At 42.9% G+C, this 20,525-nt stretch overlaps 1 protein-coding gene across 1 annotated transcript in view; it reads left to right on the forward strand.

The window, feature by feature from the left end:
• Positions 1–20,525, forward strand: part of LAMA3 (laminin subunit alpha 3) — a 205,905-nt gene that overhangs the window by 34,744 nt on the left and 150,636 nt on the right. Inside the window, exons 5-10 of the mRNA XM_066578034.1 lie at positions 5,422–5,592; positions 8,054–8,151; positions 9,627–9,742; positions 13,310–13,428; positions 16,106–16,196; positions 16,980–17,111. Coding sequence (XP_066434131.1) covers positions 5,422–5,592; positions 8,054–8,151; positions 9,627–9,742; positions 13,310–13,428; positions 16,106–16,196; positions 16,980–17,111 — 727 coding nt within the window. The remainder of the gene's footprint in view (positions 1–5,421; positions 5,593–8,053; positions 8,152–9,626; positions 9,743–13,309; positions 13,429–16,105; positions 16,197–16,979; positions 17,112–20,525) is intronic.

A 20,525-nucleotide genomic window follows, 5' to 3' on the forward strand; every position in this document is an offset into this window, starting at 1 on the left:
TTAGTATTTAGATAATAGGCTAAATAATAGGTGAAGAAACAGATGGTGAGCTCAAGACATTTCTGGAAAACTAGAACATCTGTTCATGTCTTTCTTGTTCCAAATAAAATAAATTGATTTTATGGCACTTTGGTAGACTTGCCAAAACGGGGTAACTCCTCCTATGTGCTAGATAATTATGAAAGAAAATGACTACCTTTCCAGGGTTCCTACTGGAACGATAATAAAGTAGTTTAACTTCAATGGTATGTAATAAGATAAGCATCACAAACAGTGAGATCAAACACAAGTTCTGACACTGCCGGTTAAGCTGTACTTTGGAGAGAGAACGCCGCATTATCAAGACGTTTGCTGTGAGAAACGATGCTTTTCCCAAGTGGAGTGCTTTTGTTTGTGCCTATTAATTAATTGTGGCCCTGACATATAGCAAGTAGGAGGCTTTCAAGAGCTGCTCATATAGAGTTTTTATTCTGACAGTCATTTCATACCCTAACTGCATCATTCAGTCTTCAAAACCCAAGTAAGGACAAAATAGGTTTTACCTCGTTACTGCATATATAGACAGATGATTAGTAATAAAAAAGGAAATGCATTTTAAGGAAATTGCATATTTTTAAAACCACATTTTAAGGTAAAGTATATTATTTGATCTGTCTTTTTCTCTTGTGTTCCATTGACCATGAATAAAAAAGTACTGGTATGTTACCCTAACCAATAAAGCGCATTCTTGTTTTGTACATCTCTTCTTTCAGCTGTGCAGACTAAATATGACAATGGTCTTCTCATTATTACCATGTTTCCTCGAAAATAAGACACTTTTTGCTCCAAAAGAGACACAGTGTCTTATTTTCGGGGGGGGGGTCTTAATACTTACCTACTAGGCGCCATCCCTCTCTCTGCTCTCCACGCATGCCGGCATTCTTCCTTGTCGTCCTCAGAGGTGACCGAGTATTTTCTTCCTGGTAATGTGGGTTGAATACCACTCCTCCAGTAAGAGAATACTGTGATTGGCTCAGGACCGCAGCCTGAGCCAATCACAGCCGGCACTTGATGAGCCAATCACAGCCATTCAGTGAATTACCATGAGACAGGTAGTGTAGCCAGGGCTTATTATCAGGGTAGGTCTTATTTGGGGGAAACACAGTAGTAGTAGAAGGGGTTAGTATTTATGAACTTTAGATTTATTGTGCTATGAGAGGCTAGATAGGCAGGATTACAAAGCTGACCTTAACAGTTAGGAGAGTAACATAACATTGTGTAAGGCTGAAAAAAGACTAAAACATGTCCATACAGTTCAGCCTATTACCCCCTAATGTTGATCCAGAGGAAGAGAAAAATAAAACAATGAGATAGAAGCCAATTTTCCTCATTTTAGGGGAAAAAAATTCCTTCCCGTATCCAATCTGGCAATCAGAATAAAAACCCGGATCAACAGCCTTTTGAAGTAATTAGTGTCTATAACATGTAATATTGTAACACTCAAGAAAGGCATCCAGGCCCCTCTTAAGCTTTTTAATGAGTATGCCACCATGTCCTCAGGCAAAGAGTTCCATAGTCTCACTGCGCTTACAGTAAAGAACCCTCTTCTATGTTGGTGTAGAAACCTTCTTTCCTCTAGACGTAGAGGATATCCCCTTGTTAAGGCCCATTTACATGGAGCGATGATCGCTCAAAAATCGCTAAAAAGCGATCGTTTGAGCGATAATTGTTGTGTCTAAACGCATTGCGATCGTGCACTTTTTGTGCACTGCTAGCTGATCATTAAATTCAGGTCAACCTAAAAATCAATGTGCGGTCTTATCAGGAGTTCTCTGCAGGTAGTGCTGATAGCATTGTTTACTGCTGGAGAACAAAAGAGCTGAAAGAAGTTAAGAGTCCTCTGGCTATTACTGCTTTCAGCTAAAGGCTTCATTTGCACACTAATAAGCTACTTAATAGTTTATGCAAAATGATTGCTCAAAGCTGTCACTCCAACTGTTGTTTGAGCGATCATCGTTCTGTGTAAATGGGCCATTACAGTCACAGTCCTTGGTATGAATAGATCCTGGAATATATCTCTGTATTGTCCCCTGATATATAATTATACATAGTTTTTAGGTCGCCCCTCAGCTCTCCTTTTTCTAAACTAAATAACCCCAATTTTGATAATCTCTCCGGGTATTGTAGTTCATACATTCCATTTGTTAACTTAGTTGTCCACCTTTGAACCCGTTCAAGCTCTGATATGTCATTTTTGAGCACCAGTCCCCAAAAATGTACCCAATATTCCATGTGTGGTCTGACGAGTGATTTGTAAAAAGGAAGAACAATGTTCTCATCATGTACCTTCTACATTTTCTCCCTTATTACTCTTGAAAGGGCTAATGACTGTTACACGGGCCGAGAGTCGTTTTAACGACTGCATGAATGCTAACATCACTGCTAAGGTCGTCAGCTCTCATGCACTTCCTGCTGGATCGTTGGTTTTTCATCAGCTTCTCGCTCAGCACTTCAGCTCCTATGTGAAGCGGTGAGCAGGGAGCGTTTAGACAGGAGGAGAAGCCAGTGACCCAACAATGTTTTTTAAGCGGACTGAAAAGTGTGAATGAATAGTGAGCGATTTTTGTGCATTTACACTGAATGATTATCGCTGAAATTTGTTCATTTGAACGAATTTTGAGCAATATTCATTATGTATAAATGGGCCTTAACACCTGCCCAACATTCTTTACTTCTTCCGCAATATTCCAATACATCAACCAATCTTCTTCCTGAAGAATATTCTAACAATTATACAGACCTTCATTTGGAGAAAGAACAAACCTAGAACTAAGGCAGATGTTCCCTTCCAGCACCATAGAAAAGGAAGCCTTAGCTCCCCCTAAAGCATTCAATACTATTGTGCCACCATTCTAGAACAACTTAGATCACTTTGGCTTATTGATTGTTCAAAACTTTGGGTTCCACTTGAGAACTCTTTAAATGGTAAAATGTCGCTCCAGAATCACCTGCTAGCACATCTATTTCTTAAAAGTTAGCTCCCTTTTCATTCACACACAATGCAAGCTGTAGCAAAAGTGTGGGAAATGGTAGCTGTCAAAAAAGGCCTACTCACATCTTCCATGCATAACACAAGTACAGTGGTGCCTTGACATACGAGTTTAATCCGTTCCGTGACAGAGCTTTCAAGCCAAAAAACTCGTATGTCAAAGCACTTTTCCCCATTGAATTGAATTGAAACTCCATTAATGCGTTCCCCATTAATGGCATTCCAATTCATTTCAATGGGCAAACTAACTACAAGTAAAAAAAAAATCAATACTCACCTACCACCGGTGTTCCGTGATGGTCAGCAGCACAGTGCTCTGTTGGCGTAGAGGAGGACGCGACAACCTACAGCAGCGCCACAGACCATTGCGAGGATCGGAACGCCGGTGATAGGTATGTATTAGTTCCCCCTGAGCCTCAGCTTGCGAGTTTTTTGACTTGTAAGTAGGCTTGTACCCAGAGTTTTCACTCTTAAATCAGAGCAAAAATTTGGGAAAGAGCCTGCTCGCAAGTCAAAAAACTCGCAAGCTGAGGCATTCGCATCCCGAGGTACCACTGTATTTACCCTGTTTGTTAGAAGCACAAAAGTACATATACTCGAACCAACTGTTGCTATTCACGTCTTCAATTATATCAGAAATGGAAGGGATGGAATTGCCATTACATAATTGTGCAACGGCTTTCTTGGTAGCTATCAGCATATGTAACAATAGGGTATGAATGTTATATGGAAATTGGTGAGAATCGGTATTTAAAAGAGTCACTGCTGGATTAGGGGGAATCTGTATGTCACATAAATTGGACATTAGTTGGAAAATGTGAATCCACAAACCTGAGATGTAGGAGCAAGACTACCATAAATGGATCAGTGTTCCGTCTGTTGAGCCACACCTCCAGCAACAATCAGAATAGCGAGGAGAGATTTAATTAAGTCTCTGGGGTGTGAGATACCAACGGTAAAATATTTTACATTGATTTTCTAGATGCTTAGTACATCTGGATGCCACTGAAATGGAGGAGTAGCTTATTATCCATTGGTCTTCTGATATTGAGGTTTGAAGGTCTCATTCCCATTTCTCTTTTATGATGCCAATGGCTGAAATGTATGAGCAATTAGAATTTGGTAACATACCGAGATGCCTTTATTGGCTTCTTGAGGGGAGTTCAACCAGGATTCCAATTTCGAAGGAATGTTAATTGTTGTGGGAGTAGGGTTTTTTTTTTGTAGTACGTGGCGTATTTGAAAGTATTTAAATAAGTCTTTCCTGGGTACATTGAACATGTTTACGAGCTCTGGAAAGGAAATGAAGCCCTCATTCCCAGGCTTTTCAGTCAGAGAGATCAAGATCGTCTATTGTGATAGAGAGAACATCTATGCAGTATGTGTGCTTTTAAATATATCAATGTAATCCTCCAATATACCCCTCAGCACTTTGTATTAACCTCTAAGAAAGACAAGTGTAGCTACAATGTATAAGCTATAAGATCACTGTGACTTAATATAAAACACAAACAAATACAAATAAATAGAGATTCCACTCAGTTTTAAGTCATACACACTTAAAAACAGACACACTTTAAATTTACAACCTTGCAAGATCCCACCCTTGATTTTTTGTTTGCTTTAAGTAGCTTTCAGCAGCAGTAATTCCTTCAGTCAATCTCTGTTTGCAAAAACAGTATAAGCACTTTGCTCTATGTTGCTTCATGATTTCTGGACAAAGCAATAAGAATGACTATTCCTTCAGTAAAGAATATGGATTAGTCAACATATATTGCAAAAAAAAATAAAATAAACCGCCTAACTGATCGGTTATAATTAGAGATGAGCGAGCGTACTCGGAAAAGCACTACTCGCTCGAGTAATTTGCTTTATCCGAGTATCGCTGTGCTCGTCCCTGAAGATTCGGGTGCCGCTGCGGCTGACAGGTGAGTCGCAGCGGGGAGCAGGGGAGAGCGGGCGGGAGAGAGGGAGAGAAAGATCTCCCTCCATTCCTCCCCGCTTTCCCCTGCAGCTCCCCGCTCCGTGCCGGCACCCGAATCTTCAGGGACGAGCACAGCGATACTCGGATAAAGCAAATTACTCGAGCGAGTAGTGCTTTTCCGAGTACGCTCGCTCATCTCTAGTTATAATCTGTGGCAGAACCAGACAGCGCCAGAAACATGACACAGTGCCCATTGAAACCAGTGGGCATTTATGTAATGCCTAGACAATCCGGGGCCTCCAGAGCAAGAAACGCTGTTTGTAGCCTCTGCGTCTAATACATTTGGGGCTACAACAGGGGGTGAACCTCCATTACCTTGGAATATTCTATTAGGGTTCTTAAAAATAGATTTTTTTAAAACTTGAGAAGCTCTTGAAGTTGAACCTTATTGCGTTCTTACACGTTTCAGGTGGTAGTGAGATTGGTGAGCGGGCGGCCTGGTGCAAAGCATTTCATGGATTCTCCTGTGCTAAGAGACTTTACAAAGGCTACAAATATACGGCTGCGTTTCCTCAGAACAAACACTCTTCTGGGCCATTTAATATCTAAAGCTGAAAAAGATCCAACTGTAACACGGAGGGTGAGTACGTCTACATATATTTACCGTAATTCTTTATGTCACAATCCCATGTACTCAGATACACAGATTACAGATAAAGTTTTTAAAGCAAAGACATACTCATCGCCATTAGATACAACCGCTGCCTGAATTAGGGAAGCCACATATATATATATATAGGTGACGTCAAGTGCAGTAAAACCTCTAAGATGACCACCCAAAATTGAATTATGGTCTTCTGAGGGCGATGGTATGCATTGTATATGATGAATGTGAAGAGCTCTCACGGTATTTCTGGTCTAGATAGAGGCTTTCGGAGAGGTTTCACTGTATGTAAAAATAACATACAGTAATAATTAATTAGTGTGTCAATAATTTTTGTCGTTTTCAAGATACCATATTATGGTCAGTTTCTCATAAGTCAGTCTTTCCCTTGAGTTTTTCTGGTTGTGTGTTTATAAGCCCTGTCCTGTAGAGTTTTGAAACCTTGTCACATTGGGCAGTTTGTAAATCTTGTTTCCTATTCTGACCGAATCGTCCAGTGTGTTCATTGAGTTTTAAGAATTGTATATTTTTTACCCCCTTCTAGAAGGGATTGTGCTGTCTCACTGCTGGTAACCCGCATTCAGCATTTTACAACGCAGGGATGTGAGATTTCAGCTCATTTTTTCCAAAACAATTCTTGATTAGAGGCCTATAACAGGGGTTGTAAACTGTAGAGTAATAGAATGTTAGTTTTGGATGAAGCCGGCAGTCAGCAGTCCAGCAAACCGAAAACATTCAGATCAGTGCTCGGAAAATACCATTTTTAATAGAAAATTGGAAGGTTCATTTTAGTCGATATACAACTTTCTTTCTCACTAACCGACAGCTGCTTTCTGTTGCTGGCTCATTAAATGTGTGGAAGGTGATAAGGGACCTGAAGAAGTTTCCCCACCTGCACCTATAGAGTCGGGTGTGCTTATAGTCATGTCATTGGTGTATTAGATTGTGCTAGAATTTTGTGCTTTACGGCACTTTTATGACATTCCAACCATATTTCATTCGGTTTTTGATCTGTATTTGCCTCTCTATATTTTATTTTCTACTGGACAAATACTGATCTGTATTTGCTCAATAGAAAATAATATGGAGTTAAAAATGGAAAAAAACAGATAATGCTGAGTTTTTTAAAAACGGCTTCGAAAAATATTTCCACGTGAATGGATACATAGAATTATATTTGTTTTGTATTATGGTCCACAAAACACAGATGAAATACGGAGCTAAAATACGCTCACGTTAAAGCGGCCTTAAGTGGAACCAACTGCTGTATGCATTGGCTGGGTGCAAATGGGATGAATGCAAGTAAAGGACTTTTTACAAAGGACAGAATTTGTCTAGGTGGACAATTCAGCAGTCTTATGTTTTATTATGGGGCTTGAAATCCGCATCCTTTGAAATCTGTGCGTCTTTTTTTTGCAGCGCAAAAGGTTATCACTGCGGAATTAACAACATCTTGTGTAACTGCGGTTGTGGATTTCTAACATACAGATGTAATTCCACAATTTAATTCTACAGGAAAAAACTGCTATAAATTCTGCAAATTGTTACACAGAACACATTCTGCAGTCAAAAATGCTACAAAATCTGCATTATTTGATGAAATCTCCTACTGTGCTGTAAGCTGCAGAACAATTCTACCCGTTTTAAAGGTCCCTAGTATCGTAAAAATCAGTACTCATTGGTTTGCTATGGGCGATGTCATTGATGTACATCATCACACAAGATAACACAACAATAATATACACTATCACAGAAGTATTACATGTTACGCTGGGTTCACTGTGTAAAATACCTGTGGAACAGAAGAGTGAAAAAAACGCACGCCCGCATGATGGAAACCAGCGGCACCTCACGGGGCCAATTGACTAGAAGGAGCTCCGTCAGGCCGCCTGCAGACGAGCGGGTCGGATCCGGCAGCGAGAATTCTCGCCGTGGGACCCGACCCGAGAGCCTGCAGGGACGAGCGCGTACTCTCCCGCGCCTGGCGGCCCCAGCTCTTTCATGTGCCGGCTGCCGCGCAGCCGGCACATGCGCAGACAGGAGCCGGCGGCCGGGTGAGTGCGTGCCCCGCACAAAAATAGGACATGTCGCGGTCTGTTTGCCGCGCGAGATTTCGCGCGGCCAAACCGCGGCCGTCTGCATAGGAGTGCGTATTGTAATGCACTCCTATGCAAACTTTCAGTGGCGGAAATCCCGCGGGAAATCCCACCGCGGGATTTCCGCCCGTGTGCAGGCGGCCTCACAGTGGTTTCCATCATTTCAAAGGAAAAATTACTACAGCGCGCCGCATCGTTTTTTTCCGCCATATAGGAAAGAAACCATAACAGGAAACCCTAAATGGAAATCTGAACAGAGACTTAGCAGTTCTTGTTTTTTATTGTTGTTTTTTTGCTACATATTTTCAAACAATAGTTAAATATATATTTTATTTTCCCAGTACTACTATAGTATCAAGGATATAAGCATTGGGGGTCGCTGTGTATGCCATGGTCATGCTAATGTGTGCAGTGTACGGAGCTTTGGCAATCAGAACCTGTAAGTAACATTTGATAACCTAATTTAGCCTGGTCTAATTTATTGCTCTAAAAATGTTGGAGATTTATGTTTGTACATATATATTTGTCTGAACTATGAATACACTGAGTTGATAGTTTAAAAAAATGGCCTTGGTCCCTACGCTCAGCCAATCAGAGGCAGCACTCACCCATTCATGAATTCATTGGCTGAGCGCAGGGACCAATCAGAGGCAGCTCTCAGCTGTCATTTAATAGCTGAGAACTGCCTCTGATTGGTCAAAGTGCTCAGCCAATCAGAGGCAGCACTTTCAGCAGGCAGGGATTTTAAATCCCCGCCTGCTGAATACTACTCAAAGCAGTGCAGGAGAAGAGTCGGCTGGACGCGGCTGAGCCTCGGCAGCTGCAGAGAGGTGAGTATACATTTTTAAAAATTTTTTTACACATTTTTGGATTGATTTTCAGGGAAGGGCTTATATTTGAAGCCCTACCCCGAAAATCACCGCTTGCCGGCAGCCCATTGCTTTCAATGGAGCCAGCTGTATTGCAAGCTCTATTGAATTCAATAGGAGAACATCGCGATCCTCTGCTACGGCTGTGACAGCTGTGGCAGAGGATTTCTTCATCTCTGAGGGGAGTCCCATTTTCACTAGACACTGTCACAGTGCTGTCACAGTGTCCAGTGACAATGGGACTCACTGCAGAGATGAAGAAATCCTCTGGCACAGCTGTCACAGCTGTAGCAGAGGATCGCGATGTTCTCTGTATGTCAACGGGGCCGCCGCAGCTGGCGCCAGCCCCATTGGCCACAGGTGAAACCCCTTGATCTGACAGCATCCAGGGGTTTCACATCCAAGGAATCCCCTGCTGCAACTGTCACAGCCGCAGCACGGAATAGCGGGCAGCGCTCTTTTTGAGCGGATAAACGCTGCTAACCCGTGTGATTGAGGCCTGAAATGGATTTGTAGTCACTAAAATTTCAAGTTCATATCTGCCATGCAGGAACATAACCCTGATGATACAAGCCCACATAGTGGCAGCCACATGTATGTGATAAGCATCGGTGCATATTATGGTCTTCTATTCATTATTGGTTACATATCTCTAATTACTTTATTTTCTTCTTTAATCTTCTTCTGATGTTCGGTGTCAGTGCCTCAGTATGACACCCAAGACACTGACACATGCTTTTTTCTGGTTTGGGGAAAGGCAACAAGGTGCTCAGAAAAATGCAACTCTGGCAGTGTATTTTATTTTTACTGAACTTCACAGTACAGAATAGATAATGCAATGCTTTAATGGTTTGGACTACGAGTGTGATGATACTAATTAACTCTCTCTCTATATATATATATTTTATCTATCTATCTATCTATCTGTGTATATATTTATAATAATTAAACTCTATAAAATGAAAGTAGAGATTTTCTATTTTGGCAATTACTGGAGCGTTAAATCAGCATGTTGTTCAGATATTGACTTGCTTTCCTCATTAAGGTATCAATGTAACTGCCAGCACAACACGTGTGGCGAAATATGTGACCACTGCTGCCCAGGTTATAATCAGAAGCCTTGGCGTCCTGCCAGTATTGACACTGCCAATCAATGTGAACGTGAGTGCTTCCAAAATACTATCACTAGTAATATAGTCATGAACATGAGCTGAGCAGTAAGGGGAATAGATTACTGTACCTCAAGTGTGAGACCAACATATACTAACGAGTTAACTGTATTTATTGTGTCTCTTTCAATATGATTTTGAGAACTTTGTGATTGTACCTTCTTTTGAGAAGAAGAGATCATCCTCACTTATAGTCTAGTCAGTGTCCCAATAACAATCAATGGGGATGAACAAATGTGCACGCAATACACTAGAGGACTTGTATTGAATTCATTATAATAATTAAGTCCGGGAGCATTGGTGGATATTGTTTTGCAGCTTTGGGTTAGTGTATGTTGTAGAGCACATGTGTCAAACTCAAGGCCAGCGGGCCGAATCCCGCCCGCCACATCATTTTATGCTACCCACAACGAGGTCCAGATGCAAAAGGACCGGCTCTCCACTTTCCCTAAAGGGGGCAGCCAGTGCTTGGCAGAGGGGGCATTGCCAGCAGAGGTAGTGGGTGCCATTTAGGATTCTGAGCTCCAGCGCACCTCCACAATGCTCTATTCACAGGTGGTGGTACAGCTCTGCCAGCCCTAACTGGGCACCCTAACTACCCTCCAAGGTGGCAGAGGGGGCATTGCCAGCAGAGGTAGTGGGTGCCATTTAGGATTCTGAGCTCCAGTGCACCTCCACAATGCTCTATTCAACAACTCACAGGTGGTGGTACAGCTCTGCCAGCCCTACCTGGGCACCCTAATTACCCTCCAAGGTGGGAAGCTTGGTGCTAAAGAAGCAGAAGGGAAGACAGACCATTATAGTGTAAATACATAGTTTGAATACGTAGTGAATACTCATCTATCATGCATATTCACGTGATCCCTTTGACTTTAATGGGCCATTTCGGTCTGTAATATGAACCAAAATAGGACATGCTAAGCATTTTTTAACGGGTGTAAAATACATGCAGGAAAAATGCGTGTCTGAATAACCAATGCAAATCAATGGTATTTAAGCTGACTGTAAAGCACACTTAAAACGGAGCACAAATACGCCTGTGTGAATGAACTCTTCTAAACGGCCCTATGAAGGCAACCATATTGCTGATGTGATCCTCTGTGAAAATGAGTTTAACAGCCCTGTTGTGGAGTCTAAGTAATAATCCCTTCTTCAGCCTTAAAGCGGCTTCACACGGGCATGTGAAGTTTACACACAAAGTAGAACCCATTGATGTCAATGGGTTTGTACGCATTTCTGTATTTGGAACAGGGATTTCGCATGTGCAAAACAAAACGCAGCTTGCTCTACTTTTGCGCACATTTGAAATTAATGGAGAATGCAAATGTGCGCGCAATACGCTGTCAATTCCGCTGGAACTTAGACTAAATAGCCATTTAAATCGGGGCATGTTTGTCTGCAGTGCACAAAGGAACATGTCCTGTAGCGCAAAAAGTGCATCGAGAATGTATACATAATGTAAGTTGGTCAGAGAACCAACACTATCTGCATAATTGTTCTTAACAGAGACAAACCGAAGCCCAGGACAGGGGGAACAGGTTGGCCGCCTCATGGAAAACATCAATGTTGGCTAGCATGTGCATCAGACATGAAAGTCTGAAGATTCAGTAAGAATAGTCTCATCATGTGAGAGAGAAACTGTCAGACTCAATAGGAAAATCAGCCCTGCTTTTTCATGCTACAGCAATCCTATTCTGTATACTAAATCTCAGAGCCGAAACTCCTCGCTGCGATGCATTATTGTGGACAAGCATCCTTCAAATCCTACTGCAAGCTTAAAGGGCTCTCATTTACTGCAGTAGTTCACTTTATTATTTTAATCCAGGGCTGTCCAGGAACCCGACAACACCTTCAATGGCTTCATATTAGTAGCTAGCAAAGTTTTCTCTACACTCACAAACAACAAACAGTAAACCGACTGTTAACGAAACAGACCCATGCAAAGCCAGGAAATTGTACCTGTATATATAAAAACATTAAATACTGAAATGCGAACTACTGCATAACTTGATGAGTTAAACAAAGTAGTTGTTCTGTCATTGCTTAACTTCAGGAACAGAAAAACCTTTCTGGGCCGTGGAAGCTGTGAACATGCTTGAGCACAGTTATCACATGTTGCATCTAAATTCCATTCCATATAAGTACACAAACTGAACCGAGTATATCTCACTTTATTATGCTGAGGGTCCTACTGAAGCCATGAACTTCTGTTGTCCTTCTTTATACACAGCCAAATGACTGGACCAGTCTGCACCAAATTTAACACATAGGCAAATCAGGTGCGTCCAAAGGTTTTAGATCGGGTTGCCGCTCTCTAGGACCTACCGTTCTTGTCTGAATTGCAAAACAGTGGAATAGTAGCACAATGGCCAAACCAATGGACTACTCTTCACCAAATTTGCCACATATGTAAATCAGGCGTTTCGTAAGGTTTTAGACTGGGTTTCAGCTCTCTAGCGCTTACCATTCTCGCCATATTCGCAAAGATCAAAAATTGGAATACATACACAATGGACAAATGACTAGACCAATCTGCACCAAATTTGACACATAGGTAAATCAGGCACTTCAGAAGGTTTTAGTCCATGTTTCAGCACTGTAGGACCTACCGTTCTTACAAAAGATCGGAATATAAATCAATGGCCAGACAACTGGACCAATCTACACCAATGTGGCCACATATGTAACATCAGACTTTTTGGGAGGCTTTGGAACAGATTTCAGCTCTCTGGGATCAACCATTCTCGACATATTTGCAAAGAATTAGAACACAAACGCAAAGGCTGAGCGACTGGACCAATTTGCACCCAATTTGCTACATCAAGCACTTTGTAAGGTTTTAGAGTGGGCTTCAGCTTTCTATAATTGAAAAACAAATGCAAATATTAAAGGGGTTGACAAGCTACTGGACAATCCTGCTTCAATAGGCACTTTCTGTTTTAAAATAAGAAAGTGAACTATACTTACCCCTCTAAGTGAACTATACCTACAGCCGCTGGGTTCCTGTGCTGCGGCAACACTGTGGTCCCAGTGATTGTTGTGACAGTGGTTAGAGAGCGGATATCTATATAGCCAAACATTAAAATTACCATGATTACAATCAATTAAAACATATAATAATGTAAACAACGGGAGGAATGCTCACCATGAATCTGGTGCTAAAAGTATATAACAATCAGGACCCCAGTGATCCTGACCATTGTGCACACTGGGTTCCCCATGTGAATGAAGCAGTGGTGCCACTGCTTAACCACCACTCCATTCACTTCTATGGGACATAGGGAGATCGATGTGCGCTGTCCCATAGTAATGAAAAGAGCGGTGGTTCCACATATGCACCACTGCTCAATTCACATGGTTAACTCAGGATGATCAGATGTTGGGGGTCCCAGCAGTCATACCCCCAGTGATCAGAAATATATCCCCTATCCTATGAATAGTAGGTAAATGTCATTAGTGGGAAATCCTCTCTGAGCCCATTTTTACTGATATTTAAAGAAAAATTCTATTGCAAATGACTCTTCTGATCATGAATGAATATCCTGTTACCTCTCCATAGGTTGCAATTGTCATGGACATGCATCTGATTGCTATTATGATAGCGATGTTGACAATCGACAAGCAAGTCTTGACATTCATGGACAATACAGTGGTGGAGGAGTCTGCATAAACTGCCAGGTACTTATTCATACAATGTATATAGGGAACCATGACCTCTACATGTATGTATATGTGCTTTCCAGAACACTATCACATCAGCTCTACTGGTCAGTGATCAATAATGCCTGTTCCTCAAGCATGAGTTAGATTTCCTCTATGTGACAGTACTATGACTAGTCTTAGTGTTCTTAGTAAGATAACCAAAATACAAGTGCTGATAGCATTGTTTTCGCTGTGGAGAACAAAGGATCTGAGTGCAGCTAATTAGCGCCGCTGCTGCCGGACCAAGCCGAAGGGAAAAGACCCATCTGCGCAAGCGCGTCTAATCGAGCGATTAGACACTGAAGTTAGACGGCATTCTGGCGACGGGGACGCTAGCAACGGAACAGGTAAGTGAATAACTTCTGTATGGCTCATATTTAATACACGATGTATATTACAAAGTGCATTAATATGGCCATACAGAAGTGTATGACCCCACTTGCTGCCGCGAGACAACCCCTTTAAGTTTCTGAAGGCATAAAACTCAAACAACTATCAGCCTTTGTAAACAGGCAGTCATTCATCTGTGAATGACTGCCTGTTCACTGTGAATGGTCTCCTGTCTGCTCCGCCTCCATTTACTTAGTGATCATCGTTCACCGGAGCGATTATCGCTGAGACGACTGCCTGTTCACTGTGAATGGTCTCTTGTCTGCTTCGCCCCCATTTACTTAGTGATTATCGTTCACCGGAGCGATTATCGCTGAGACGACTGCCTGTTCACTGTGAATGGTCTCCTGTCTGCTCCGCCTCCATTTACTTAGTGATCATCGTTCACCGGAGCGTTTATCGCCGGCACTGAAGCAGTTGTCCAGTGTAAAAGGGCCCTAACTGTAGTCCTGATCAAGGTGGGGCAAAATATGTATTGCCAATGCATATTTTCATTGTTTGGTAGTGGCAATGGGGGAAGTCACAGTTCTCACATTCTAGTCGCAGGGATTTTCACAAGTACATGTGAGAATATCACATTAGATTTCTGTTACTGAAAATTTGACACATACTACTATAAAAAATCACCGCTGACTTCTCGCTGTGTGTAAACAGTCCCCGCTCGCAGAATGTGAAGCGCTGAGCGAAAAGTCAGTAAGAAGTCAGCGATACTCAGCGGTGATCTGCCTGTCTAAACGCTCTGCACGAACGCTAACAAGTAGCGGTGACGTCACCCGCTCGTGCGGTCATTTAGAAGACAGTTGTCCCGTATATATGTAGCATTCCACTTTAGCAGTAGCTTTGATATGTCCGCTCTTCACCAGACTTTCATGTTGTGTGTAACTGACAAGATTGTGTGGTTGTTCGTTGTTTCCTTAAAGCTAGGATTACTTTATGTGCACTAATTAGATTGTCTTGCCTGTTACGGACCAAGCCAAGTATTTCTAAGAATCAGCAATGTACTGAAGTTGTGTGCAATGTCTCCTAGCTGCCAGTAGATCCTGACGTGATTCCCCTGTCCGTGTCATGTAGTCTCTTGCCCAGCGAGTGAGTCAGGAGTTGAGAAAGCTGAACTCTCTGAAGTACTGTAGCTACTTAGGCAATGTGACTATGGTATTTACTGTACCATTTCTGATGATGGATAGGAGACTTACAAAGGATTAGCATGATTTAGCTTGTTCTCACTTAAACATTCACAAAACCCAGCAGCACCGTACGTGATATTAGTCTGTAATATAGGAAGGTGAGTCAGAAATTATTCGCACTCCATCTATATTAAAACTTCTGTTGGCCATACTACAATATCAACGGTTTCTGTTGTAGGTCGTTGTATCCCCAGTCGCTACTGTGCAGGTTTGAACGTGTTACATCGGTTAGGCTGCTCTCAAACAGACGTCTGTTAACCCCTTAACGACCGCCGATACACCTTTTAATGGCCTGCAGCTGCAGGAAATGTGTAAAGGCTTCCATACATCGTGGCTTCCTGCTATTTCTTACAGCCATCACCCGGCGGCAACAGCTCTGAAAAGCCGTGCGGCTCATCGGAGATGTTAACTCTTTAAATATCACTGACAATTGTGACAGTGACATTAAAATCCCCTGAACAATGTTTGGGGGTCCCGTACGCCCCCCCCCTCCCGCGATGAGATGCAGGTGTCGTAAAAGTGTCAGCCATGAAGAAGGAGCTGGACGCTGGGATTCTCAAGAGCCAGTATTGGAACATTATCAGGGAAAAGGTTCAACAATCAACAGTGTTTGTTACTGTGAGATGCTCACTGAGGAGTTGAAGCCTAAAATTCAAATAAAACGCAGAGAATTCCTGTCCAAGGGTGTTGTGTTGTTACACGATGATGCACATCCACACACCTCTACCTACATTGTTAACACTCATTGCATTGTATACAGGTATACTAGAGCTGAGCCGCTGTATCTAAACCCAATATTATAAAAAAAACATAATTAGGGGTGGGTATGTCTGGAGGTTGGTGCCCCTGTTCTTTTAAGACTCTAGCAATGCCCACAGCTGCTAATGGGTCACATAAGAAACCCATCGATGCGGCTGAGAGTTGTAGAGTTGTACAATGATGTTGTATTTGAAACACTGATTAAAATGTAGCCTTTTTTACAGAACAAGAATTGACTAAACAAGGCAAGCTTTATTGTATAGCCTAATTAAAACTGATATTACATGGGAAATACTTAATGTTCCTTTCCTTGCTTGTAGCATAACACAGCAGGTATCAATTGTGAGAAGTGTGCTGTAGGATATTTCAGGCCTTATGGGGTCCCAAAAGAAGCTCCACACGGCTGCATACGTAAGTTTTCACTTCTCTTGCCCTGTCCTTGCATCTATGAAATTCTTTCGCATTTGTCTATGAGTAGAAGATGTTGGTATGATGTTGTGTATCAGGGATCATTTTAGTAATGGAGTAAGACAATGCAGGGAAATAAAATTCCCTTACACCTCTTTGTACTTTTGTAACATATTCCGTGAATACATTCCCATGGGGCTATTTACCTTATGCTTGAAATTGATGGTAACACATAAAAGGCAGAAAACGTGTCAAGATTTGTCAAAGACTGTGATTTCTTTAGTAGTATCCTAGTAATAAAACAGATAGGAGTAAGTGCAGGAGAAGTACCTACCTGCATTGCTTAAGACGTCAATAGAGTTTAGTAATGGTTCAGCTTATAATAAGTTATACTAGTAGTTCATAGAGTTAGGAGAGGAGAGCTGAGGTCTTTCATGGTTATTCCTTCATGTAATATTTACATTATAGGAACCAGGCATGAATTACATATAGTGTTGTGGAAGCTTTTATCCATCATCACTTTCCATGTATTACTTTACATTGAGTTACCATCTCAACAGTTGAATCATTATCGTAACTTTTCTGTCTTCTCGGCTGAGGATTCAGTATGCTTTTAGCTTCCACATTTATTGTTACATGATAATAGTATGTGACTTCCTTGCCTCCTTCTCCATGTAGACATCTTGTTTTAAACCTGCTATAGCCGTGACATTCACATGATATTTATCTAGTAACATGGCAATGATAATATGTCCTCATTAATAATTATTTATTAATATTCTCCAGCTTGCAGCTGTAGCCCTCAACATACAGACGGATGTGAAGAAGGGTCAGGAAGGTGTTACTGCAAGCCCAACTTTAGTGGATACAGCTGTGAGAGATGTGCAGAAGGCTACTACGGGTACCCAATCTGTCTGAGTAAGTCATGAACATTTAGTACAATGCAAAGTATCAGTTGAAGCGCAAAAACATGCATGTAAACACTAAATCTACCAGAATGAAAGCGTGAAGGTGCACAAACCATATTCATCCATCAGGTATCCTTAAGGCTTTATTCCCATGAGCACATATACACCGCGTTTTCACGCTTGGGCGCATATATGGTACCCATGTGAAGCATTGGTTTCCAATGCAGCCGTTCACATGGGTAAATATATCGCGCGTAAATACGCCGGCAGCGCGAAAAAATAGAACAAATACGTGTCCGTGCATGTACACTCAGCCAAAACATAGTTCTGGAACTATGTTTGGGACAATATATGCCGGCAGGTCCTATAGACTCCTATGGGAGCAGGGAAAGAGGAGGGAGGGGGAAGCATTTTTGCAGTGTCCAACGCTGCGAAAAGCTTACAGGTGCCTCTATATAGGCACTGAAAGGCATCCCGAGGATTTTGGCATAGCGAGGGTTTTCTGGGGTGCGGCATATTTTTTCGCTAAAAACTACGCTCATGGTCATGTGAATGGACGAGAAAACACTGGCAGTGATCGCGGAAAAAAAGCCCATTCAGGTGCTTATACAGAGTAGGCGTGAAAACATAAAAACGCTGTCGCCATATATGCACTCGTGGGAAAGTGTTACGGCACTCTGACCCCCGGGCGCCGGGTGGGGTGCCCTGAACTTACCACACCCCACTGTCCCTGCCTACTTGCCTCGACCCTGGCTAACCCCAGGCGGACAACTGGACGGCGGTCCGTACTCTGGCTAGGGACCTGGCGACTACACAAGATGGAACTAACTAACGGGGGACAGAGTGCCAACAAGGAAAGGCAGATGGAGTGACCAAACAGAAAATACTAAGCTCCAGGCAAGCTGGAAAAGGAGGCTGACGAGCAACTAGGGTGCTGACAGAGGAAACTGCAGACAGGACTGACTAGTAGCTGACAGAACCAATAACTGGCAGTGAGCTCAGGTCACTGCCAGCCTTATGACTACAAAACTCCGCCCAGGGGTGGGGAGTGGGAGGAGCCAACTCCCCCACTCACGGTACAAGAGAGGAGTGCCTGACGTCAGAGCTCCAGGACGCTGAAGCCGGGGCGGCGCGCGCTGACCGCGGGACCCCGCGCCACACTGCACGGTAACCGCTCCCGGACGCCGGAGCCGAGGCTGGGACGGCACGCGCTGACCGCAGGACCCCGCGCCGCCCGGCACGGTAACAGAAAGAGTCCTTAGGGCTTATCCCGATGTGCGTATATCAGCCGGGTTTTCAACCCTGGCCGATATACGCTGTCCCTCTCTGCCGGGGGAGGAGGCGGGCCGGGAGCAGTGCACTGAGCTCCCGCGGCCTCTCCACCCTCTCTCCGCCCCTCACCACTATTTGCAATGGGTGGGGGAGAACTTAGCTTCATCCCCATACCGGTCCTCCCATTGCAAAAGCAGTGGCGGGGGGCAGGAGCTCAGTGCACTGTTCCCGGCTCAGCTCACCTCCTCGCCTTGCAGAGTGGGACAGTGTATATCGGCCGGGCGTGAAAACCCGTTCGATATACGCACGTCGGAATAAGCCCTTAGGTCCATAACAGCTGCTCTGGTAGCCATTACTTTGGAACCTGGAAGTTGCTGCAGCATTCACCTGCTGTGTGCACCTGACTGCTCAGCCAATCACGGGCTTCATTCAGCACTGTGTCTGTACAGCAACTTCCTGGCTCCAGAGCAGCGGGAACTGGAGTGACTACGATGGACCCAGGAGACATCTGCCCAGTGGGTTTACTTTAGTTTGTAATTTTGCGCCTTTCTAAGCCTTCAGCCAATTTTTTTCCAAGTGTCAGAAACCCCCTTTAAGGCGGGGGCTAAAAAGCAGTAGTCAATATGTATCTTTAAACAATTAGCAAAGTTCTTATATAGTGTTGCAGTCACTTGTAAAAACATGGAAGAAGATTTACTATTGGAAATACGGCACAAACAGCACTAGAAAATTATCATTTATCATGTGTTTCTAGACACTTTTGGGCACTTTTAATGACAAACTGGCATGGCTTTGTGAAAAGAGGGTATGGACTAAATGAGACATTGTGCACCAAAAATGGTGCCAAATTTTGGTGCAATTTTTGGCATAAAATAAGTTAACTAAAAGGGGGTATAAACGTAGACTAGCCATTTATCATTCAGCAGAGCTGCAGGAGGTTTATAGTCGTACAAGGCATCCATTCATAGATCCGTGTACAACTGTAGAAATGATGCTGTAGGTACATAACGATACAGTGTGCACCCATAGCAGGCAGTGAAACACATTTTTTGTGCCTGTTCAACAAATCTCCTTAATGTAGCTATGTACATGCGTTCTAGTTCTGCAGGTGTTTGTGCTTTTTGCAATCAGTGTATGACAAAGCCATGCCAATCTGTGTAGTAAAACACTTCAGTCTGGTTGATGTGAAGGAACAAGTCATGTTTACAAAAGGTCTTTTTCCCACAGAAAGCAATGTATTAAATACAAAGCGCCTTGTGTCTGTACAAAAGGCAAACACTTGTAGAGAGTCACTAATGAGACAAGAAGGAAGTATCTGAACATTGATGATGGCTGTGAAGTTGTACTTCTTGGGAGGGGACCATTCTGTCATTCCATACCACTTGTTAAGTGCCGCGGCATTAGAAGAATGTACTGAAAAACTCCACTTGGGTGTTGCAAACAATCTGAGAACTCTTCTATGTCGCCCTTGGTGTGCACATGAGCAGAGAAACATAGCATGTCCTATTTTTTCAGCATGAAATGCACATGTGAAACATGTTCATGGGGTAGACCCTTTAATGTCGATGGTCTCTATTGTCTGCGCACCGCTCTGAGGGCGGCTTCAGATGACATTAGTTACCTAGGTTTTTGTGCACCTCCCATAAACTTCTATGGGGTCTTTGTGTGTGAATACGCAGGAAAATAGAGCAGGTCCTTTTTTTTCCTGCGTGCGTGATATGCACATGCAAACATGTTCCTTAATGCCAACCTATTGACATCAAAGGGTTCTATCCTCTGCGCATTGTGAACATATATTTTATGCACACAAAAACACCCGCAAATACGATCATCTATTATTTTAGAGAATAGATGCCATTGATGGCAATAGCCTCGCACCCAGGAATGTGTTTCGCACGTACGGAAAAAAAAGGACCTAATCTATTTTCCTGCATATTTGTTCACCAAGGGCCCCATAGAAATCTTGCCCCCATGAATCGGCACTCAATATGCATGCAAATGTGCAATGCACTACACAATTCCGTGAAAAACAGAACACATCTGGACCTCATTAGGCTAAATAACCTTTTAAATCACGGAAGGAGCATGTCGCACGCGCCTATGAACTGGCACTGCATGCTCAAAAAGTACAGTGCTATGCTTGCTTATCTAC

The sequence above is a fragment of the Eleutherodactylus coqui genome, chromosome 9 (genome assembly GCF_035609145.1).
Source record: "Eleutherodactylus coqui strain aEleCoq1 chromosome 9, aEleCoq1.hap1, whole genome shotgun sequence".
Lineage (NCBI taxonomy): Eukaryota > Metazoa > Chordata > Amphibia > Anura > Eleutherodactylidae > Eleutherodactylus > Eleutherodactylus coqui.